This window comes from Macrobrachium rosenbergii, chromosome 43, assembly GCF_040412425.1.
Source record: "Macrobrachium rosenbergii isolate ZJJX-2024 chromosome 43, ASM4041242v1, whole genome shotgun sequence".
Lineage (NCBI taxonomy): Eukaryota > Metazoa > Arthropoda > Malacostraca > Decapoda > Palaemonidae > Macrobrachium > Macrobrachium rosenbergii.
Genome location: NC_089783.1, coordinates 44417579 through 44442678, shown reverse-complemented (window position 1 = coordinate 44442678; position 25100 = coordinate 44417579). Strand labels below are relative to the sequence as shown.

The following is a 25100-nucleotide window of genomic DNA, read 5'->3' as shown; positions in this document are numbered from 1 at the left end:
ATAAGTCAGGTACTACCTAAATTTAGAAATATTTAAACAAAAAGTTCACCAGCTGCAATGCACTCTTAGCTATTAACCAAACATCTATATACAGAAACGTTCAATATTATCATAAATGTAAGCACTTACCACAGGTACCACTTTCTCAGGTGGAGCAGGTTCTTCTTCAGCTGTAACAATTGCTGCTGGGTTTTCCACTGTTGTGATTGTGTGTTCATCTGGATCTGCTTTGGCAGCCTGTTAAGTATGAACATGCCACATTTATTACACAAGATTATGAGAGAAAGATTGAGAGACAACAATAATTATACTAAGAAAGCCATAAAACCTTGATCCCACAAATTTTATATATCAAGTTTTCAGAGAAACAGAACAGCCATTACAATATGACAACAGTTTAAAATTTGGTTTCATACTATCAAAGTCTTCATACCTGCATTAGGGACCCTAAGTACGAACGATGCTGTGCTCTCCATCTCCGTGCAGGGTAAGTATATACCTGACCTTGAAGAATTCCTGGCATGCGATGCTTATCACTGACAAACAGATGGCAGTGGCGCTGAGCAACACCTGCAAGCACAAGAACTATACAGTTAGTGTTTCATTTGCAAGGGGGTTTAGTTCTAAAACCACCATCCACTCCGTCATAGGTTGCATGAAGCCGGATCTCTTAGCTCAAATGACATGTTCACTGTTTTGAGTAAGTACTTTCATGCACATCCTCCTGCATACAATGGGCAGTATGAATCATCTTTAAATAACTCAAAATACCTAAAACACACATTAATATTATGTAAGTTAAAGAGTTGTTAAAACTAAAACATATAATTAATTTGTGAAAACAATAATTGGTTGGACAAGTTCAGTAATAATGCAACCACTATAACACAACTACATTCATGATACACATATGCACACTTTCTTCTATTCAATATAATAGATGGCTTTGTTTAATGACTCAAACTGTAAATACTGAATTTATGCAAATAAAACACAACATAAATTAATATAAATATTAATAATTCTATCTCTCCCAATTATTTTTTTAAAAGCCTCAAGAAACCGAATTATAAAAAGTTATATTGAAATCTGTAAAATTGTCAACACATCATCATTATCAGATAGAACATCAAACTTGTGCAGCATACAAAATCACTATTTTAGTCTTTGGCCTACACCTTAACTAAATAAACACTGCAAACTCACTCTCTTATTGAAATCTGTAAAATCTGTGAAAATTACAGAAAAATACAACCAATGGAATTATACATAATAATTATTTTAACCTTTAAGATACAGCTCAACTAGAAAACACTACAATTATTATTATTATTATTATTATTATTATTATTATTATTATTATTATTGGTTTTGTTAAACAAAATGGCAGTTCCAACAGCATTTATTTTATATAGTAAACACTCAATTTGTCTTATCAATTGTTTTTCTTGCACTGGAATGGCTGCAAGCAATTGCCCACAACCAGAGGACCTGCCGCAGCAACACTGTTGGACATTTAGAAATTATTGACAGTGTCCCCGACCTTCGTCGTCTTCGCATCTTAGAGGGGCTCCACATAGGGAAGGAAAAACTGAGCATTAATGTGACTCAGGAGACCTTCCTTCTCCCTACAGCCTCCAAGAAAGCCAAGGACAACCAGGCAAGACCTGCATCCCAACCTAAGCCCCTTGAGGACGACCTCCAGAGCACCGAGGGTGATCGTCTAGTGAGATCTCACTCTGAGGACGACCTGCAAGATCGCCCCTCTCACCCACCTACTACCCAAAGACGCCCTGACATCGAGGACGACTTTAACCCTCGCCCCGATGACGCCCTTCCAAAGGCAGAGGCGCCGCCCTTCACCTTGGGAACAATCGGTTAACCCGCCTTCCTCGAGAAATTGCACCATCGCTGATCAGCAGTAGGCTTAGATCGAGGAGAAGACAGCCAATCAGGAGCCGCCTTTCCGATGACGTCACAGCCGGATAGCCAATGAAAACGAAACAACTAACTCCACAAACCAACAGACATGGATAAAAGATGAAAAATCCACACACCACAGCCATTGCATCCTGCGATCCTGTCCTGAATGATGCCCTAACGAGAATGGCGAAACTAGTTGACACCCCATGAGAACTACCTCCTTCACATCACTAAACCACCGGATATGAATATTGGTCAGTCCCTTGCAACCGGTTGCCAGCGCAAGAAAAACAATTGATAAGACAAATTGATATTCACTATATAAAATAAATGCTGCTGAAACTGCCATGTTTGTTTAACAAAACCTGTATTAAAGAAGAAATATGGCCCCAAAATGGCAGAATAATCCCGGTTTGAAGCGGGTTTTTTGATGTGAAAACTCAAAATAATGATTTTAGCACTTTTTCAATGACCCAGAGCATTAAAAGTAAGGTTTTCTTATGATTTTTGACGATTTTCGACGATGTTAGGTATGTATCGGCGCGATTTTACCCAATTATCGAGCGCCGATAAGCATAAATCGGCGATTTTCGGCCGGGACCGAAAATTGGTCAATTTTCGCAACCATGCAAGCACCATAAAAACAATTGATAAGACAAATTGAGCATTTACTATATAAAATAAATGACCCTGCTTTGAAACAGCCATTTTGTTTAACAAAACCTATATTATTCAGTCTCTTTTCTAATATCATTATTATTATTACAGGCAGTGATGTTATCAGCAAGTGGGGTTCCATTTGGAAAAAGGATAGGGTGTGATGATAACTGAAAAATCGATGATTTCAGGTTCTATTTTTTTCGACCAGCGTTGGTCATCCACTGGGGTTATCAGCCAATCATAAAGCACGATCAAGACCCCATAAATACCATCGGCACCTCTGTTGTTTCTCCAGATCTTTTTCAACCACGTCCAGAGGATGACCAAATTAACAGCGCCGATAGAACCTGAATCCAGGCAATTTTTGACTGGATATTTCAATAAAAACTTGCCGATTTTCCATGCACTATCCAAGCACCATATGAAATTGGAGTTGCTGTTAACATCACTGAGCCCGCGAATCATAAGAAAAATAGAAAAGATACTGTATTATTATTTATTATTTTTTAGTAAGACCATATTATAAACAGGTCTTATTAAAATGATGAACTGTATATGGAACAAATTTATCTTATTCAAAATCTTTTCTATTTTGGTGGTCACTGAAAGAAGTAACAGAGGTAATAAGAAATACAGAAAGTGAAACAGTTGGAAAAAATAATTTAAATTAATGAACAAATAGATAAAAATGAAAGTAAATTATGAAAAAAGGAATTGCTTTAGGGTAGTATTGTATTGTATCTTTTGGAACGTTTTTATTGAAATATCCAGTCAGAAATGCACATAATTCGTCTGATTAAGGTTCTAAATGAAAAATCAAGAGAATCGACATGGAAAGAACAGACGGTGTCAGTGTCTAAGAGAAGGGAGGGCAGTGGTCCTTGAAAAGACTATGAAGAACACCTGAAAATACACATGTCTCCAGTCCCTGTATCTGCTCCACTGCAAGACATGTCTTCCTCTACTCATGGCAACAGCATAGTACAATCTTGAAATTCAGCGATCCCCACTCATTTGGGCTTGGAGGGGTGGATTCTCTTTCCAACCCCATACCTGAAGGCCAACCTACACCTGTAGGTTTGGCTACAGATGTCTTTGCTCCACTAAGGGTTTAATAAAACACCATGCAACTGACTATAGTGACTCGAGACTCCAAGTTGTCTTTTCCACCACCAACTCTGCAATACCCTTGACTGGCATAACTTGGAGCCCCATGACAACCTGATTATGAGGACGGTCACTCCTTCCTCTGTGTTGAAGAAAGAGGACAGGAAAATGCTCAACAATAACGATGGGGAAGAGTAAGGAAAAGTTTGTGATTCTTTCCTACCCATGGTTCAAGACTTGTGTCCCCTTTGTGCAAGAATAAATCAGGCTAAGATTTGAGTTGGTGTTGTCAAAGGAGCCATGATTGATACCACTAAAGCATCTTCAATGGTGGTAAGGAAATGGTTTGTTGATTGTTGGATAGCATCTCTAATCTGCAGATCAGACTGTTAACCTGATCCAAAACACCACAAGCAACTTTCATGCATGTGGTAGCTGGGGCAACCCTTTCTCTTGGTAAACCAGAAGCTAGTCAATCACATGTAGGTGTTCAAGTCATCCCAAAAAGCCTGAAAGGAGCATTTGCTCACAGCCCTGTAAGACACCTTATGAGAGATCTGTACAGGCAGTCCACAGCTAATGGTGGGGGGTTCCGTCTCCGGCTGAGCACCGCTAACCGAAAATCAGCAATAAAGGCACCGAAAACCCTCCTTAACAGCACTGTTAACTGGAGATTGGTGTCAAAATCCCCACTGAACAGTGCCGTTAACTGGAGATCGGCACTGAAAATCCGGTTAACAACATCGCTAGCCAAGCGCCATAACACTGAAACGCATTAACCAATGCTGGCGGTAAGCGGGGACTGCCTGGTGGATAACCTCCAGCCGTGAAGGCACAGGGACTGCACTGCCTGGTGATACTGCTCTACGTGGGGTTGACACAGCAGGTTGGGCCAGGGGGTAATCTCTCTCAGTGTCTCGGAAAGAAGGGCTAGCAGGTTGGGATACCAAATGGCCGGGTGCCACCAGAATCATTCAGAGATTCGGAGTGACCATTGCCTGGTTGATCACTCTGCAAATCAGACAGAACGGAGGAAAGGTGTATACATCGAGGTTGTCCCACGGGTGTTGGAACACATCCCCCACAGCAGCCCATGGGTCCGGCATGACTGAACAGAAGACCTGGAGTTTTCTGTTGTGCCGGATGGCGAACAGATCTATGACTGGGCGCCCCCACAGGAAATCTCCCTAAATGAACTTTAAGGTGAAAAGGAATACTTAAGTGAATTTGAAGGCACCGACAACTAGGGCTGAATCTCCTGAGTCCTTCCTAGGTACAGCTATGCTGCATCAGAGCTGTAACAAGACTGACTTCACGACCGTCATTGACCAACACCAAATGTTCAATTAACAACCAAACCAACAAACAACCGACGACTGATACTTAAGCACTATTACACGTATACTTACAATTAAATAAACAAAACAGCCAAACACAATGCTTTTCACAACTAAATACAAACACAACAAAACATAACACCCTTCTTCCACATAATATTTATTTCCACTTTATGTAAATAGGGAAAACAAACTAAACCATGACTTGCAGAAAAGTACAATCTCTCGTCGAAGTTTCGACAATTGGAATATAATTAATATAATTGTGTTAACCAGAAAATATAGTGCACTACAATTTACCAAGTTTCAACCAAAGATTTACGAAAGCCTAAGCTCTAGTAGCTTACAATGTGCTTCAGATGGTGGAGAGATATGATGAATTTTTAATCAATTTGTATTTTTCATAACTACAAACCTAAGGTCTTTACTTAGGGGAAAATCTCTAACACTAGCTGGATCCAGTTAAAAATAGAACAGGGTTTGGTGGCAGCAGGGTGATAGCCAATGGGGAGAAAGTAGGCGGCGTCTGACCTCCCTTCACCCTCTTGTACAATGTGACGTATCAGTCATTCCTTAACTGTCTCCCTCAAGACGTGTGCTGCCCTACCTTGCATAGAAGCCAGTTTATTACGTGCTTCCTGGCCTATGTACGCCTTGACATTTTGGATTTTTCCTTCTTTTTTTTTGTTGAGTGATTCTGTGTTACATTTGTGTTTATCTGTGTGTACTATTTGCATTAGAGATGCAAACACTTTACTCATAGCCATACAAAATGAATAATATTATTGCTGTATGTAACACATCTTTAAAAAGCCCTGCACACACACACACAATTTTGAATGAAATTTTTACTATATTTTTAATAGTACAAAACAGTAGCTACCAGTGAAATATAAAATCAACATATGCATACATACATGTATGTGCATGTGCATATACATGGCTACTCGGTATATGAATTTAATGTGTTCCAAATTCCAATTTGTACATCGAAATGTTCATATATCGATCCCAATATTCCCATAAGGAATACGAATGAGAATTCATTAATTTGTCCCACACTCATGAACTTCCCCCATACCCACCCTTTGTACCGACTTAAATACAATTATTTTAAGTTTAATGATAACGATATTCAACAAAATAAAAGAATACTGTAAAGCATTTCACAATAAAATTCAACATAAAAGATGAACAAAATCATATATCACTGCAGTGATGCACAGTTGACTTGAGATAGAGGGAGGGAGCATTTATACTGCTGAGGAGAGAAGGAGAAGAGACGGTAAAAACATTACTGTATGTATGTAAAAGGAAGTAATAATTCACATAAAAAAATAAAAGGGAATTTCATAATAAACATAACATAATGATACAATATAAAAACAATCAAATGCAATACATTAACAATAAAAAATCGAAAGTGAGTCTTATATGAGTGAGTGTTCGGGACTGCGCTGAGTGAGACAGTTGAGAGGAGAGGGTGGGGATGGTGATGGGTTATTGGGCGGGAAACAGGGGTCTACTTCTCACTGACTTCCCAGCTGGGGCCGGGCTCGTATGATTTTTTCTGTCACTAAATTTTGCCAATTTCTTTCACTTACACTCGATTCACTTATTTTTGTTACAGTAAAATACCTATCGAGTAGCACTTGCTTTTTACAATTTTTTAGCACTGCAAAAGTAACTCATCCCCACATCGTGAAACACACTGGCGCCATGTTTTCTGTGCGTCTTGGATTGTTTGTTTAAAAGACTTCCTTGTGAAAAGTTATTAGATCTCTCTTTCCTTTTCTTACTTACATTCTTTGCTTATTACTTATTTGGTTGCAAATCCTCATGTTTATTGGATTATAATTTTAAATTCTGCCATTTGCCAACAATAAGTTGATGTGTTGTGGCATAATTAATCTCCTTTTTGAACTCAAGACCCAGGTGTAAAACACTCATCAACAATCATACACTCATGAGGGATTTGAGGGATTGTTTTTACATCTGCTGGACGCTGATTACTCTCTCTCTCTCTAACATACATACGCACACACACAAAACACTATCGATTCCTTTGATTATCCTTGCAAAACATGAATACAATTGATTTTGTTATCAACCTTTGCCTAATGCAACCATTTCAGTTTCCTCGAAGGGATCCTGTCTCTCCTCCCTCAATCCCGGCCAGCTACACACCATTTCCCATCAAACAGCTCGTAAATCGAGTTTTTAGCTTGTACACAGAAAAATTTTTGAAAATTTTACTTCATTTACCGAAAATTCAAATAACGAATCAGTCGTATGATGAGGAACCACTGTATACATGTATGAATCATGTTGCTATCATTGCCTGCCTTTCTCTTGCTCTCTCTAGGTTCATCCTTGTGAAAAAAAAAAAGGGGGAGGACTTTCCAAGTTCAGCCCATGTAACCAATTTCGTCACTCCTCACAGAAGAGAGAGAGAGAGAGAGAGAGAGAGAGAGAGAGAGAGAGAGAGAGAGAGAGAGAGAGAGAGAGAGAGAGAGAGAGAGAGAGATTGTGTTTTTCTTTATAACCTAATATACAGTATACACTGAGCAGTCTGGTTTCCATTTTGTGTACAGTACTGACTGTGAAGTGTACCCCGTTGTTTATAAACATACATATGCAGTACTATGTAGTCACAAAAATAAGAAGGGTCATGAAATTGCTGATTTTACATCTGTAAAGTATTTTTTTTTTATATCTGGAAACTTCTAATATACAGCTGGTCCGTGAGTGTATTAATATGGAAATACAAAGGACTTCTGTAATCTGGGGACTGCTCCTACTGTAAATTAGATTAATAATAAGATACTAGTTTAAATTATAAAAACTTTCTGCGCCCTGCAACAGTTGCCATATCTTAATAACACTAATAGGTAAAGCAACATGCATATGTAAATGAAACAATTGTCCAGTGCATCAGTTAACATAATGATTACATTACTATTGTAGTTATGTGGTAAAAAATTATATCACCATACCTGTCTGGCCATCAATATAAGGCTGTCTGTATATTCTATCCTTTCTCATTCGAATGTTATATCTTGCCGAATTTTGCATCAGCTCCTTGTAGCCATTGTCATTTACAAAACTGGAAGTCAATAAATAAACATTAATAGTAGCACTGATAAAGATATAATAAGCACTAAAAATGAACACAGCTGAACTTCACAAACTCCTCAATTGCCAGATTTTTCTCAGTGACCTATTGCATACTCAGGGAGATTTGGGTATAGAAAGATATACTATTTTCATGATAAAATTAAGTTTCATATATACTTACAAAGTAATTACATGGCAATAGTTTCAACTCACACGGCAGCTTAAATTTTAAAAATCGCAGTAGCGCTACTATTGTTTTCGTGTAACTGACTAGCCCCGCCCACTATCGGGGAACAATTGGAACAACACAGCTGAGGAGCTCAATTCGTTTGTGCCCTTAAGTCCATGAAAGGGGAGGAGGGAGGGCTCCGATCCTGTAAATACTTGGTAAGTATACTGTATATGAAACAATTTTATCATGAAAATAACATTTTCATATAAGTAACTTGCCAAGTTATTACATAGCTGAATCCCACATTAACAGGTGGGATACATGGACATATTCTACTCCAAAACATTGAGTAATGGTAGCCTTACCTGGTAAACGGGCTACTGCAGGTAGATACTGCCGCTGGTTAGCGCTCATCTTAACCTGTAATAGAGTGGCGGTAAAGCTGTGGAACACCTCTACCCAGGTGGGAGCTTTGCAGCGAAGGATGTGTCTGATGGCTAGCAAAGCCCTTGGCACAGTACCACAATAAAAACAACCAGACAAAGCTGTCATTTACACTGAAATAAAAAACCCACCCATCCACTAAAAACTGGTTGGTACTCCAGGTACATGGTACCCCCAAGGCTCCCCCAAGACTCAATACCATATATCAAGGTGAAGAGATAGAGGATAGAAGGAATGCTTCCTATACTTTGTCCCCCAATACTATGCCAGCCACTGACAAAGGACTCAAGCGCTGCAGTTTTCGAACACTTTTTCCACTTCTCATAAATACTGCGATGTGACGATGGATTTACACTCCAATAAGTAGACTGTAAAATAGAAGAGATGGACAAGCTATGTCTGAAAGCTAACGAGGTAGCGACTGCTCTGATCTCATGGGCTTTAACCTTACAAGAAGGCAAGATGTGGTCTTGAATCTGAGAATGTGCCTTAGTAATGAGGTCCCTTATGAAGAATGACAATGCGTTCTTAGAAAAGGGTTGGGAAGGATTCTTCACAGAACACCCAAGGTTGTTGGAAGGTCCTCCGATCTTCTCAGTCCTGTCCAGGTAATACCTTAAGGTTCTGACAGGGTAGAGCTCTTTCTTCCTCTTCCAGGCCAAGGATCCCCATCAAATTCTTAATAGTAAGAGAACAGGGCAAGGGCTTGGATGGTATCTTGTTCTTGGCCAGGAAACCAAGAGTAAACGAGCAGACTACATCTTCTTGAGAGAATCCTATCCTTTCATCTATGGCCTGAGGTTCACTGACATGCTTGGCAGCAGCCAAAGCGACAAGTAAGAGGGTCTTTCCTAAAGATGTGGAACGAAGGGACTCGAAAGAAAGGCTAGATAACCACTTCAGAACTACATCAAGATTCAAAGCGACCGAGTCTATCTTCCTCTGGTTGGAGGTGTCGAAAGACTTGATAAGGTCGCTAAGACCCTGGTTCGACAACAGATCCAGACCTCTGTGTCTAAAAACGCAACTCAGCATGGCCCTGTATTCTCTATTGGTAGAGGAAGAAAAACCTCTAGAGGATCTCAGACAGAGCAGAAAATCCCTGATCTGAGTCAGATGTCTGAGAAGATGAGACGTTTTGTCTTCTATACCATCTGCGGAATGTGGCCCACTTGGTCTGGTAGACCTTGCAAGAAGACTGATGTCTAATAATAATAATAATAATAATAATAATACAACTGATTACAAAATTTGTATGTGATACATATTTTAAACAAACAAATATCTTTCCCACATCTTTTGTAAGAAGCTCAAAGGCAAAACTGTCAGATATGTCGATTTAACAAGACAAGAAGGGCAGGTCTCTCTCTCTCTCTCTCTCTCTCTCTCTCTCTCTCTCTCTCTCTCTCTCTCTCTCTCTCTTTTTTAACTCAACCTACGTATTACTGTTTCTCTGTACGTATTACTGTTTCTCTGTATGTCTTCAACTGTACAGTAGATAATTTTAAATACTGTAGATCTAATTTTACCCGTACCATCTACAAACTGTAAATGTGCTGTTCTAAAACATAGAGACATAGAGCATTTCAGAACAAAGAGAAAGAGACAAAATAAAGTAGTTTTTAAAAACGAGGTTGAGAAGACTTCTAAAAATAGATCAGTGAAATGGGGAGAGACAGAGAGAGAAACAGTATACTAATCTTCACACTTTCCTATACTTTTACGTCAACCATTTATTTCTTTTTTTAAGGGTAATGTATTACACTAACTTTTAAATGAAATTACGGTAACTTTACTTTCATTTAAAAGTTAGTTTAATACTGAATTTCCATCTTTTGATATCTAATGTAAGAATAACTTCTCTCTCTCTCATGTTATTCTCTCTGTCTCCGTAATAATTCATAAATAATTTAACTTGACATTTCAAGTAAGGACAATCTCTCTCTTTCTCTCTCTCTCTCTCTGTCTTCGTAATAACTGATAAATAATTTCACTCCCTTAAGGACAATCTCTCTCTCTCTCTCTCTCTCTCTCTCTCTCTCTCTCTCATAGTTAGCACTCACACATTTTTACAACTTATTATTTCTCTGTACGTCTCTACCTGTACAGTAGATAGTTTAAATCGATCTAATTTTACCTGTACCATCTACGAAAAGGAGGTTGAGAAGACTTCTAAAAATAGATTGGTCAGAAGGGGGGAGAGAGAGAGAGAGACAGAAATTCTCTTCCAACTCTATTTTTATGTCAACCATTTATTTAATTTTTCAAGGGTAATGTATTAAGCTAACTTTTAAATTAAATTACAGTAACTTTAATTTCATTTAAAAGTTAGCTTAATAATTTGGGAGCATGATTAGGGTCATATTTAGTGTTTAAACTTTAGAAATAAGCATTTATTAGCATTTTTTGAGACCATGCCAAACTTACGCAAAAATTTGCCTTGCTCGAGGGGGTTCTGGAACCTAACCTTGGGCAAGTTCGGGGTATGACTGTATACCTTTTCCCTGGTGCATGGGAGCCTGGCAGTGACCTTGGCCTAGGAGCGCCAGCAGGATGAGTAGACACCTCCTCCACTAACACTGCACTAACACTTGCACTTTTAACACTGGCTTGATCCATAAGCACTTCAACCAACACACTTAACTGTTCCATGGTCGAAAAAATGAGCCCAAATTTCATATCAACACAGGCTTCTAGGCTAGCAATGGTGTTAGGCTTGGAAATATGGGGGCCAGGTGAAGGAGTAGGTTCGATAGGTAGAGGACTGGTTAAAGGGGAAATATATACGAGTAGGAAAGGGAGACAAAACAGGTAAATCAGTATTTGCCAATTTAGAGAACATTCTACATTAGCTATATTTCTAGCTTCAGCTCTGAGAGCCGCTTTCCTCTTCCTATCTCGTTCTAACTTATCTAAGTGAGATTTTAAAGTTTTCCACCTACCTTGATCCCAGTCCTTACATTCGATACATATCAAATCAATAGAGCAAGTTTGTCCCCAAAATTAGTACAGATTGTGTGGGAGCCATAAGACGCTTTCGTAAGTCTAGTTTTGCAGCCTTTGCTGCAAAACCGGATACTAAAGAACTAGTGTCGGACATCATCATGAAAAGTCAGAATAGGGAAATAATTTGCAAATACTGAGTCTAATAAATCCTAGGCTATTTGAAAATAGCTTAAATGCTACCAAAAGTTCGGAATACGCCACCAAACGGAGAACAAAAGCAATCATCCAACGACCAATCTCAAAACAACAGCTGCTGTGACAACTGAATTACAGTCATTAAGTGGCAGGAATGGACTGACACTATTCAGCGGTGTTGTACCCTTCCTACCCCGATAGAGGGCAGGGCCTAGTCACCTACACTACAACAATCGACTGCTACTGTGAATTTCAAATTTTAGAAATATAGGCTATGTAATTACTTGGTAAGTTACATATATGCAGTAAACCACCCCGTATTCGCGGGGGATGCGTACCACACCCCTCCCCCGCAAATAGCTAAAATCCGTGAATACTTAAAACCCCTCTAAAAACACTTAGAACTGCCTATTTGGATAGTTCAAACACAAAAAAATTCTCTAAAAATGCTTATACCTGAGTATTTTAATAGTGTTATCACAAAAAGCGCATTTAGTCAAGAAAATGATATGAAAATACAGTAATTAATGAATATTTCTCAGTGAAAAATACCTTGAATGGGCGAATTTTCCACCAATAATGTGTATATATGTTCCATAGAGAAATCTGCGAAAAGGTGAATCCGTCAAATTGTGAGCAAGCGAATATGGGGCGTTTACTGTAAAACTGTGATTTGTTCTGACACAATATACAAACCATCGGTCCTTTACATTAGGAAGACTCGCTGGTTGGAGGGAGGAATCTGAGTGAGTCTCTATGAACTGACTTAGAGTTCGCTACACCTTGGGTTCCCTTCCTGGTCAAGAGAGCGAGGAAGGGAAAACCTGCCTCTGACAAAGTGATTGGGTTGTGAGAAATGCGAGATCAATTGTCAGACTTCTGGGCTTTTCGTATGAATGAGGAAGACGTCATTTCAAACAAAAATAGACTAGGATGAACCTTAAAAAGTCGGTGACAGTAAGGCAAATACAAGTATCTGGTTTGTCTTATTATCATAGTCTCCTTCCTCCCCTTGCTAGAGGAAGGAGTGGGTTTGCTTCTATGACCTTGAAAGGAAATAGAATGGAAGCTAAAAGTGTACTGTTACCTGCATCGACCGCCAGATCCAGTATATAGCGACACGTCCGCTCTCTGCCCACAGGATGAGAGCCAGGGGAAGAGAAGGAGGAGAGGCCAGTCACTCCCGCACTCATTCACACATCCACAACCTCACATCTTAGGCGAGATGCAACCCTGTCCTGTTAGAGGAGCCAGGTAAGCTACACAACTTGAACAGCCACAACAGGTCCCAAGGAAAAGATGTCCAAGGACTTGTGGACAATATCCCGAAGGTAGAAAAAAGTGAAAGTGGTCTGTTGAGACCACACTCTCCCCCACTTTCAATAACTGAGGAACCGACAGGTTCTTCCAGAATGAGAGGGTCGGACCAATGCTCTGGACTTCGTGCGCTCTCGGGCAGAAGGTACTGGTGTTGTCTTCTCCAGCAGCAGAGTATGCTCTCCTAAACGTCTCACAAAGCCAGAAAGAAACTGTGTTCTTGGACACCTCTTTTGGTTGAGCCAGCACTAACGAAGAGTCGTCGACACTCAGGACCCTGCACTCTAACAGGACACAGTAGCATCTCATCTGGGTCATTACCAATAAAGTCCTCTAGGGACGGGATCGTGAAAGACTCGAACCTAGCATCAAGGACTGATGGGTTCTGAGTCTTCACTATGAAGTCCAGGACGAAATCAAGCATAACTGATCCCCATCCCCTCGAATGTTTAGCATTGAAGGAAAGTCCATGAAGTTCTCCTACCCTCTTTGCAGATGCCAGGGCAAGCAGGGAGATGGTCTTGACGGTCAGATCCCTGTCTGACAACTCTCGTAAAGGCTCATACGGTGCACGAGTCAGGCTCCTTAGAACAAGAGTCACCTCCCACGCAGGGGCCTGAGGTCCCGGCATGGGAAAGACCTCTCAAAACAAAGAGGGGATTTCTACCCACTTCAGCCGCAAGACTAGGCCAAGTGCAGCTATGTAGCCTTTTACGGCTGAAATGGTGAGAAGCTTCTCTCAGCGAAGGAAGACGAGGGAGTCCGCAACCTGCTGAGCAGTAGCTCCAACTGGAGAGATACCCTGCCTACGACACCAACCACAAAAGACGGCCCACTTTCCCTGGTACACCGCTGCAAAGGACTGCCTGAGGTGTCCAGCCATCTCTGCTGCTGCACAGTGTGAAAAGCCTCTCCCTTGCAGGTTAAAGTTAAGTATACCTTAGTTTTACCAGACCACTGAGCTGATTAACAGTTCTCCTAGGGCTGGCCTGAAGGATTAGACTTATTTTACGTGGCTAAGAACCAATTGGTTACTTAGCAACAGGACCTACAGCTTATTGTGGAATCCGAACCACATTATAGCGAGAAACGAATTTCTATCACCAGAAATAAATTCCTCTAACTCTTCATCAGCCGGTGATTCTGGATAAATGCCAGCTGTGAAGACACAGGGACTGCACTGCCTGGTGGTTCCACTCTATGTGGAGTTGACACAGCAAGTTGGGCAAGGAGGAATCTCTCTCGGTGCCTCGGAAAGAAGAGCTAGCAGGTCGGGATACGAACAGCCTTTGGCCATTTGGGAGCCACCAGAATCATCCTGAGATTCAGGGTGATTATCACTTGGCTGATCACCCTGCGAATCAGACAAAAAGGGGGAAAGGCGCAGACATCGAGGTTGTCCCTCAGGTGTTGGAACGCATCCTCCGCAGCGGCCCATGGGTCTAGTGAGACCGAACAGAAGACCTGAAGTTTCCTGTTGTGCCGGGTGGTGAACAGATCTATAACTGGACACCCCCACAGATTGAACAACCTCTCCGCGATGTCTGGGTGAAGGGACCACTCTGTCCCTATCACCTGATTCTGGCAGCTGAGCTTGTCTCCCACTACATTCCTCCTGTCTGGAAGGTAACTGCCTGACAGCTCTACCGAGCAGGCCAGAGAAGACTCATGCACCTGCATTGTCAACTGATGAAGTGGAAGGGACACCAGGCCCCCCTTGCTTGTTGACGTATGCCACTACCATGGTGCTGTCACTCATCAACACCACGGAGTGTCCCATCACTCGATCCTGAAACTCTTGGAGGGCCAGGAAGGCTACCTTGAGTTTCAGGATGTTGATGTGAAGGTGCTAGTTGTCTCGGTGCCACACTCCTGAAGTCAGCAACTCCTCTAGGTGTGCGCCCCATCCTTCAGTCGATGCGTCCAAGAACAGAAACATGTCCGGAGGGGGAGTATGTAGGCACACTCTTATTAAGAGCTTCCTGTCGTCCATCCACCAGTCTACGTCCTCTCTCACATCCTCCGAAAGAGGGAAGGGAAAGGACTCGGAGCCTTGACACTGGGACCAGTACTCCTTCAGTCGCCACTGCAGGGACCGAAGGTGTAGTCACCCATGAGGGGCCAACTTCTCCAACAACAACAGGTGACTGATGACGACTTGCCATTGCCAAGCTGGCTGCTCCTGTCGAGACAAGAACAGCTGTGCTGCCTTCCTGAACCTGCTGATATCAAGAGTCTGAGGGGAAGACTCTTGCTGCTACAGTATCTATCAGCATGCCCAGGTAATTTATACTCTTCTTGGGGGTGAGATCTGACTTCTCGAGATTTACCACGGTCCCTAGATCATGGCAGAACTCGAGGAGCCGATCCCTGTCCTGAAAAAACTGTGAGCAAGAGCTCACCAGGCCCAGCCAATCATCGAGATACCTCAATAGACGTATCCCGTGTGAATGGGCCCAAGCTGACACTAAGGTGAACACACTCCCGAACACCTGGGAAGTGATCGAAAGCCCAAAACAAAGTGGCCTGAATTGGTACACCGTCTCCCCGAGGATATAGCAAAGGTACTTGCCGGAGGATGGGTGAATGGGTATTTGAAAATACGCATCCTTCAGATCCACCGTAATTATGAAGTCGTTCTCCCTGATGGAGGCAAGAACGGAACAAGCAGTCTCCATCGTGAATGGAGTCTGGTGAACGAATCAGTTCGGCGAGAGAGGTCTATGACTGGTCTCCAGGCCCCCGAAGCTTTCTCCACAAGACAGACACGGCTGTAAAAACCTGGGTACCGATCCGACACGACTTCCACAGCACCCTTGCTCAGCATGTCTTGCACTTCTTGTGTGAGTGCGAGATTCTTCGTTGAACCAGGAATGTAGGTAAGGAGACGGACCAGAGAGCTGGTGAGGGGTGGCGAAGACTCAAAGGGGAGTAGATATCCCTCCCGAAGGACATCCACTGCTCAGGTCTCGGCTCCATATCACTGCCCTATTGCCCAATGGCTCGAAAGGCACCCGCCCCCTACCATTGGCAGCAGCTAGAGGGGAATGCTACCCATGGCATTTCCCCTTCTTCTTCCTCACCTTGCCCCCTTTACCAAACGGGAAAGAGGGCTGAAAGAGGCGCAATTGCCCACCCTTCCCATCAGAAGAAGAAGGCTGGGTGTTCCTACGGGAACCCTTCGAAGTCTGGGACTTCCTGGGGGCCGAGGAAGTGTTAGCCTGGCCCGAAGGTTGAGCCAAAGTGGAGCACGAAGACCCGGAGGTCTTGGCCACTGCCTGGTGGACATGGCGGTTGCTGTCTTCAGCCTGACACTTGTCCACCGCAGCATCTACCAACACTCTAGGGGAAAAGAGAGGCAGCACCCAGCAAAAGTCCGTTCCGTAGGGTTATCATCAACTCGGGACCAACAGACCTGGCAAAACAAGAAAGGACAGCGTCTCTTCTCTTTAACTCCAGGTTTGCCCACAGATTTGCAATCTGGTGGGCAAGGTAAGAAATGGCTCTACCTCCAGACTGGAACAGCCTCCCAAAAGCGGAGTCCTCCCCAGGCACAATGGCACCCAAGGAAGCAGCCACTTTGGATGCTATGAATGACCACAGATCCAGCCAGGAGACTGCCCGGAGAGAGATTCCTTCTGCAGTAAGCTGCTGCGGTGATAGATCCAGGCCTAGACACACCAGGTCCAGGTCAACCTGCTTGGTCAGCAATGCCCTCTCCGAGGGCATATAGAAGTACTTCTGTCGAAGCAGAGGAGGAGGAAGTGAAGCAGCTTATCCGTAGAGTTCGAACAAAGTGAATTATCTTGCCCAAAAACATGACATTTTTATAATAAAATAAAGTTTTATATATATGTAATTACATAGCAATAGTTGCTATTAACCGGCAGCTAGAATTTTTGAAATTCATGGTAGCACTACTTTGTTTTGGTTAAACGATTAACCTCACCCACTTTCAGAGTAAGAAAGGAACTAGCTCAGCAAAAAGAGCTCAATATGTTTATGCCTTCCTATCCATGTGAGGGGAGGATGGAGGGCTCTGATCATGTAATTACTTGGTAAGTATACAGTATATATAAAACCTTATTTTATTATAAAAATGTCAGATGGGCGAGGAGACCCTCCAGTAATGGGACGCCAGGGAGATCCAGGTGGAGCCAGGTAGAAGTCAGATCTGTCCCTGCCCCCCAAGAGAAGCCTATACTGCCAAACCTGAAGAAAAAGTCAGGTCAATGGAGGGAGTCTCTACCTGCCCTGAGGGACAAAATTCCCCCCAAGGGCTACGAGAGGCTCCCCAAGAAAAGGTCATCCTGATTGTTCACCCTGCTTGTTCTACGCCTGACGAAGCGAGCGAAAAAGACGAAGGGGGGTCCTCTCATGAGGGAGAGGCAGCCAGAAGGGAAAGTTTGATGGGAGAAAGAAATGATCCCAAAGGGTTAGCCAGTCATCAGGGGCGTATAACCCTCAGATGATGCCTTGGAAGGCTTCCTCCGGTACTGTTTCCTCCCCTCAAACTTCACCCACTGCTCAGCTGACCAGGAGCAACACTCGGCACAAGTAGATGACCGTGAACACGCACTCCCCCTGTAAGAGGAGCAAAGGGCATGCAGGTCCACATCAATATTAAACCTGAAGCTATTGCACTTCTTCCCACCAACCCCAGGACACACACACGCTGGGGGAAGGCGGCCTTACAAGGTTTATTTCCTTCATGGGCTTGCATACTGAGAACAAACACACAAAGCGATAACAAACGAGGAAAAAGAAAAGATCCCACCGGGAAAACAGCTCAACAGCAGTCAGGGCAGAGAGCAAGAAACATCTGTATCGCATGGCGGCTGAAAGCAAATTAGAATGTTCACATCCAGGCAGGTGGGACTCCCACCTACCGGATGGCAGTTAACTGTCTAACCACCTTGTTCAAAAGTTCGAGGGCCATTTCCAGCTTCGCTGAAAGTAATTCCTACTGTAAAGGACCAATGGTTTGTATATCATGTCAGAACAAATAGGCAGTTAGTATAAGCGTTTTTAGAGGGGGAGAACAACTTAGCATGGACTTCGCTTTTTGCGGGTGGTTGTGATCCCTAAGCCCCGCAAATACGGGGGACATAGTGATACTATTGCATCACTGATATGTTTTTATCTGTATTATGTTAATTTATAATTTTACACTGGAGTATGAGGTGCTTCACTCCGACCTGCTAGTGAAGAACAAGAGGAATTTGTTTTTGGTGATAGAAATTCATTTCTCGCTATAATGTGGTTTGGATTCCACAATAAGCTGTAGGTCCCATTGCTAGGTAACCAATCTAATCCTTCGGGCCAGCCCTAGGAGAGCTGTTAATCAGCTCAGTGGTCTGGTTAAACTTTGATATACTTTTTTCTGTGAGTGGCTGGTGCCATACTGTGTTCACATGTTTTAGCATATCCCTTGTGAAGTCGCTGTCTCTTCTTTTTTGCTGTTATAAGATTCTTGATTTAGGCTTTTCACAAGCAAGAAAATAATAAAGCAAATGTGTGAGTTGCTGTTGGGGGTCACTAATTATAGAAATGCATCCTTTTACTCAGCAGTGGCTTTGGTAACTGAAGGGGTTTCATACATGGAAGACAACAAAGTGTACTCCTATAAAATGCCAGGTGTTGACAGAAATTGATAAACTGAATGAAAATTTAAAACAGTTTGAAGTATACTGTTTATAAGTACTAATTCAAAGTAAAGTATAGGAAGGATGATACAAGATACTTTAATACTGTATAATGTGCAGCACCATTATTATAAGGAATTTTACAATAAAAATTTTTCAGAAGGTGGCCAAAGGTATGAGCAGTGCCACAAACATATAATTTTTTTTTATTCAACCATTTCACCTCATTTTCAGCACAAACGACCTCCTTAAATGGAGAGGACAAAGTATTTCCTACCCATACTCTTACACAGTGGTCTGTTAACAAGAAAATAATGAACCTTATATTTCTTTTTTTGACTTATATATGTATCTGTTTGATAATTCCATAACGCAATGTTGTACAAAACACTGACGAATTTGATTAAAAGGTTTAAGCAGTGGGTCAAACATAGATCTGTTCTTGCAAAAGCCAATCTGGAATAAAGCAATCTGTATGTTTCTAAATGCCAGCCTAAGTGAAAATTGATCATCTCCATTAGCTTGCAAACAAAGCTAGTTAGAGCTATAAGCCTGTAACTGGTGGTTTGATGGTCTTGATTTGGTTTTTAAATTTGAATAACTAGAGCAATTTTCCATTTCCTTGGTGAAATCTTCAAGCGGTAAGCTTTACCTCTTGAGGTTATTGTTTACGATGCATTACATACAAGATGGCATCTTTACCCGTTGAGGTATTATCTATTAAAGAATGAGCATCTTGTAGTTCATGCAGAGAGACTAGCATTACATATTTTCTTCACAATTACCACCAGATATATCTAAAGGAACCTGGGAGTTCCTTATCCCCAGAAAGTCACAAGAGTAATTATTTGGAAAAGAAATATTGGAAAAGTGCTGACCTAGGTATTCAGCTATATCTGTGGGATTTGTTATTAGTGAATCTCACATATTTAAAGAAGGGGTTTTAGGAGAGAGGATTTCCCTGCAAACTTCTGTACTCTTCCCCAAACTACTCAGGATGGAGTGTTTGAATTTATCCCATTCTTGCGTTACAAAAAATACCAAAATATTGACACTATTTGCCATAGCACTCTGACGTATTGTACAAGCAGCAGATGTGCCTCATGATTTGTATTTTTTATATTATCATCAAGTAACTTTCCTGAGAAAAGAGCATTTCTTATCCCACCAAGAGACAACAGGTCTTCATGGTTTTCCACTGGGTTTTGGTATAGCAGCTTCTTCACTTGTTAAGACTGTTTCTGAAATATAATTAAAAAACAATCATACCTTTTATGGCTATTTTTTTTATGGAATTTCCATCTGTGATATCAAAATCCATTGCCTTACATTGGTACTGAAGTTTAACAGACGTTTCAGCTCGCACTGAGATATACTCCTATAAAAAAGGCTTTGGTTTGTATTTCCATAAGAATAAGTTGAATTTAAGTAACAGAAAAAAGATTTTGATATTAATTTATGAATGAAAATAGCCTGTCACGACCATTTTGGTTTACCGTATATAGACTTTAAGGCCATTTGGGACTTGGTTCCCTTGGTGACCCAAGCTTAAACAAAGTTTGTGGAGAATCAACAGTAAATTTGCACAAGAAAATGTCAGTACCTAGGGTACTCTAGCTTGTATACAGATGGACCAAGGTGTTGTTCTATACAGAAATAGAACACACTCATATACTGTTGCTACACATTTTAATGCTGAATTATTAATGTGCAATGTAGCAAAAAGTATGCATTTCCAAAGTACAACATAGCCACCCAAAGTCATCCAGCTAAAACTAGTACTATCTGCTACATTTCCATTTTTTTCTAAAGTAGCAGAGAAGACAGAAAACAAGGGTGGTAACGATTTATACTTTGTCTTCTTCTAAACAATGCATAACCCATGGGTTTACAAAAATACCCTATGCCTAGTGTAGGCTAGTCCTCTTTGCCAGGAATATGGTATCCTGTAATTGAGAAGACTACAGAAATAATGTTAATAAGAAAGCAAAGGAATTAATCACCAAAAAGACAGGTATCATCATTAAGTCAACTCCACAACTATACAGAATTTTTGTGCTGTGTGCTCAAGTCTCCTGGATATACTTATAATGAAAATCATACCAAAATTGACATATGTATACTTTAGTACCATAGCCACTTTCATGAGTGCCAAGTTTAGTATCACCCCATAAGAATGAATGTTAAAACAAACAAAATAAAGTAAAGGTATAGCCTATCTCAAAAACAGTATATGGTAAAACAGCAGACTACTTCTGCAGCCTGATTCCCACTAGTCAATATCCGGAATATTTATGGCCTCTTATGGGGTAGCATGCAGAGTTGGAAGACAGGGATAGGTAATTTGAACCTACTAACACAAAGGGATAGTCTTGGCCAGTCCCTGTGCTCAGTGTCAAGCGTTAAGTGTTACCTGTGGGGGAGGGGGGGTCCATGGGGGGAAGCCCAACACCTCCCTCCCCCAGACAGGTCAGGGCTTAGCGACCTCAGTCAGGTTAGGAAGGTAAGTCCTGGTTAGGTTAGGGCACAACACTTTAGGATAGCTTAGGTTAAGGTTGTTTTAATTAGGATGTAGCCAGACCACGTGCCCTAGTGGAAATTTAGTCCCACCAAACTGTTTCCAATATTCAGTTACCTCGGGGTCCAGAGAGAGAAAAGTCCCCCAAGCCAGTTTAGGGTGCAGTGGCCTAAGTCAGGTTAAGAAGGTAAAGTGTGGTTAGGTCAGGACACAGCATTCTAGGAAAGTTTAAGTTTGGCCCGTTTTCACGGTCAGATTTCCCACGCCTACCTGTTTCCCTACTCTGCATCCACTCCCTTGTATATTTTTGTTTACGTCGACGATAGGCTATTAAATGCCTGTTTGTTTGTTTTTACATTTATCCCCAAAGGGCCGTTAATAAAAACAGTGCCCATTTTGCACGTAAACTGGTCGTTACCAAACTAGAGGAATGCATTAGGTTAAAACTGAAGGCTACTACCATGCCCCTATGGTTTGGTAACTAGGTGTTTAATAGCCTAGGCACCATGTTTAGTAAACATGGAGAATATCACATGCATAAACCAAAGGCATAAGCATAAACAAAAACATAAATCAAAGGCGGTATATACTCTGGGCGGCAATTGACGGGAACCAGGCTGTGGTAGTGGTCTTCAGTTTTACCTGCAGTAGTAGGCTGCCATTTTACCCAATAAATCTGCACGATATTTTAGCCTGGTTTAGTTGTAGAAATAAGCATAAGCTACAAGGAAACTTAGGAGCATAAGCACTAAAACTCTAACATGAGATTGTGGTAAATTATCCTAAAATTATCAGAGATTTACTGTTATCAAGATATTTACTGTCTTTTGTTTAAGCTTTAACCACACACCTATTTCAATCTCATGGGGCTGGTGCTAAATACGGCACTCGTGGGAGTGGTTGGGGCAATAAATTTACCCTATTAGGCTAGGCTATCTCTACTTCACTATCACTGAGGTGTTATTACCGTAGTCCTGGAAAGGAGGACTAACCTGAAACAGATAGAGTAATCTACTAGGGAGAGTAATGGCATCATGTAAGTCGCCTCTAGCCTTCGATAGCTATGTCAAACTTTTTTCTTTCGGCTTGGTCAAGATTAAGGTCTAAACGAGGTTTTACTCCTCTCCTGATTAAATACTCACTTCAGAATTTTTTCCAGCGTGGTACTTTCAACCGTTGCAACTGCCATGGTAGCAACAAAGCAGAGGTGAGGAACTGATAAACGAACAAAACACAGACACTATAGAGAAGTTAGACACTAAAGAGCATTTTGTTTACGTCTTCCACCGCTTTGACGCTTCCATGCGTTCGAACTCGAAGTAAATTTTCTGTCAAAATAATGACAATATATTCCGAGCAATATGTTGTTAAAAGTGAAAATTTTTTTTGTAAAATATTCACGTTTGATAAAAAAAAGAGAGCTTCGTGTCATTAAAAAATTACAATATATTAGAATAGCTTCATTCATCAGTAATAGACTTACAAATCGACGGTGACCAGACTCCTTATTCACGAGAGTGTCACAACAAACACCATTTTACCTAATAGATTGCCGCATTTGACGCTAGTAAAATTGTTTACACAAAAACACATACAAGCAAACAAATCAGTGAATATATATGCCTTAAAAGATTCCAGGATATAAAAAAAAGTAGAATCTGACTTTAATACCACAACTACTCCCATAAGCGCCATGTTTAGTACCAGCCTTAAGGGAATCAATAGTGAAACAAACAAAAGTCGGTAAATATCTAGGTAACGGTAAATATGATAGATTTTAGTATGATTTCCATATGAAGCATATCAATGAGACTTAAGGGCATGGCATAAAAACTCCAACATCGAGTTATGGTATTAAAAAAATTAAATAATAGCAGTTAAGAAACTACTTATCAGATTATCATAAAATAATAATTATATATATATATATATATATATATATATATATATATATATATATATATATATATATATGTATATATATATATATATATATATATATATATATATATATATATATATATATATATATATATAAAGGGAAATGTTTACGAAATTATGAAAAAACCAGACACCCCAAATAGCACTAAAAGATTCATAGTTGCCATCATTAAATTAAAAATGATAAAAACATGCACATGGTGAGAGCATAAAAATCTGGTGCGCTGATAATTCTAAATGAGAGCGAGCATTTAGAACAAATGAATAGCCTTTTCAATGATGAATTTACGTACAAAGAACTAAATTAAAATCCTACAGACAATATGAACAACAATTTTGATTAAAAAAACTAAAGGGCTTTAAGAGAAAATGAAAACCTAATAATAAAAAAGCTGTGACCTCTCTATCGCTACCATAAGAATATATGAAAGGAACAATAAAAACTCATAAAACAAATTTTCCCGCGGGGCCGATTATTATAGTTCTGTTGTTCTGCATCTGACACACTTTAGCAAAATACCAATTGGACAATCTTAAGCAACAGGTTGGTACCACTTCTGATGCTAATAATGTTGACCAGATAAATAAACTCAATAATTTACAGACTGATAGTGAATCAAGGCTCGTGAGTTTTGACGTGATATTATTATTGACAGAGGTACCTATTGACGATCTGCCGGAGTTTTTATCGGATATGCTAGTGAACAGACAACTGGATAAACCATTTTCCAAGGGCATTCTAACAGAATTTCTTAAATTGTGTAAAAGAATGTGAATCTGAATTCAGTGGGAAATTTCGCTCTCAAAATTTTGGTATGGCAATGGGTAATCCTCTTACTTCCATTTTTAATTAATTTGTATGTATATGGAAATTTTCAAAGGCAGAATATTACGAAAAATCAATCCATGTAATGTAGTGTGTTTCACTTTATTCACTTTGTTTGGTTTTATGTACAGCCCTCCACAGGGATAATTTCCTCTTGTACGTTTTCAAAATAAGGTGCTTCTTATACTGTATAATTGTCTTTGTGTTTTCTCGTCATATATGTTGATATATTACGTACATATTTGGCCATGGAACGGAAATATAAACAACTTCTTCGACAAGTTAAATGACTTAGTACCATCGAATAAATTCACTATAGAAAACGGAAAGGTTGACCGCCTAAACTTTTTGGATTACCAGATACACAGAACTAGTGATGGGGTTAAAGACAGCGTTTACAGAAAACTAACCTTGGACAATCTTGGGCAAGAGATTTGCTCCCAGGTGAACCATCACTACCCTCTTCTTCATGGACTCTGGACTGTATGCTGTATGTGCACAGTCAAAGGGTTCACCAGCAATAGATCTCTGATTGGTACTAACTGGTATCAAAAAAATCTGCTTACCTGCGATCATATTGTTCTTGCCCAGTTGCCCAACCTGTGGCTCACCATTGGCCCTAAGGTCATGTTCACATGACAGCGCAGTTCCTGTTCACCAATACCTTCTATCAATTAAGCCATTACTGAACTTAGGGAGTCGTATGAGGCAGTTGCCTACAGCTTAGAACTCCTTTCCACAGGCCGGGTGCATCGACTGGTGCCAGTTCCAGTGTGCCATGATCCTTTGAGCAAGCACTGGAGCAACTGGTGCAAGAATTAGGAAGTACCATCTTTTCATCTATGCTTTAGGCTGGTGAGTGGCACCATGGGTGTTCATGAGAGCGTCCACCCATGCTTTCAGCTGTGTTATCTAGTTGACTGGTTTCTTATAATGTCCTCAGAGACACGGC

General features: G+C 40.8%; 1 protein-coding gene across 2 annotated transcripts in view; it reads right to left on the bottom strand.

The window, feature by feature from the left end:
- LOC136828842 (zinc finger protein ubi-d4 B-like) overlaps nucleotides 1-22703 on the bottom strand; it is a 62148-nt gene extending 39445 nt beyond the window's left edge. For both annotated transcript variants that reach the window (XM_067087113.1, XM_067087114.1), the window contains exons 1-4: nucleotides 22524-22703; nucleotides 8024-8133; nucleotides 434-570; nucleotides 130-237 (exon numbers count right to left, since the gene is read on the bottom strand). In XM_067087113.1, coding sequence (XP_066943214.1) covers nucleotides 130-237; nucleotides 434-570; nucleotides 8024-8133; nucleotides 22524-22570 — 402 coding nt within the window. In that variant the 5' untranslated portion in view covers nucleotides 22571-22703. The remainder of the gene's footprint in view (nucleotides 1-129; nucleotides 238-433; nucleotides 571-8023; nucleotides 8134-22523) is intronic.
- Between the last annotated feature and the right edge of the window lie 2397 nt (nucleotides 22704-25100).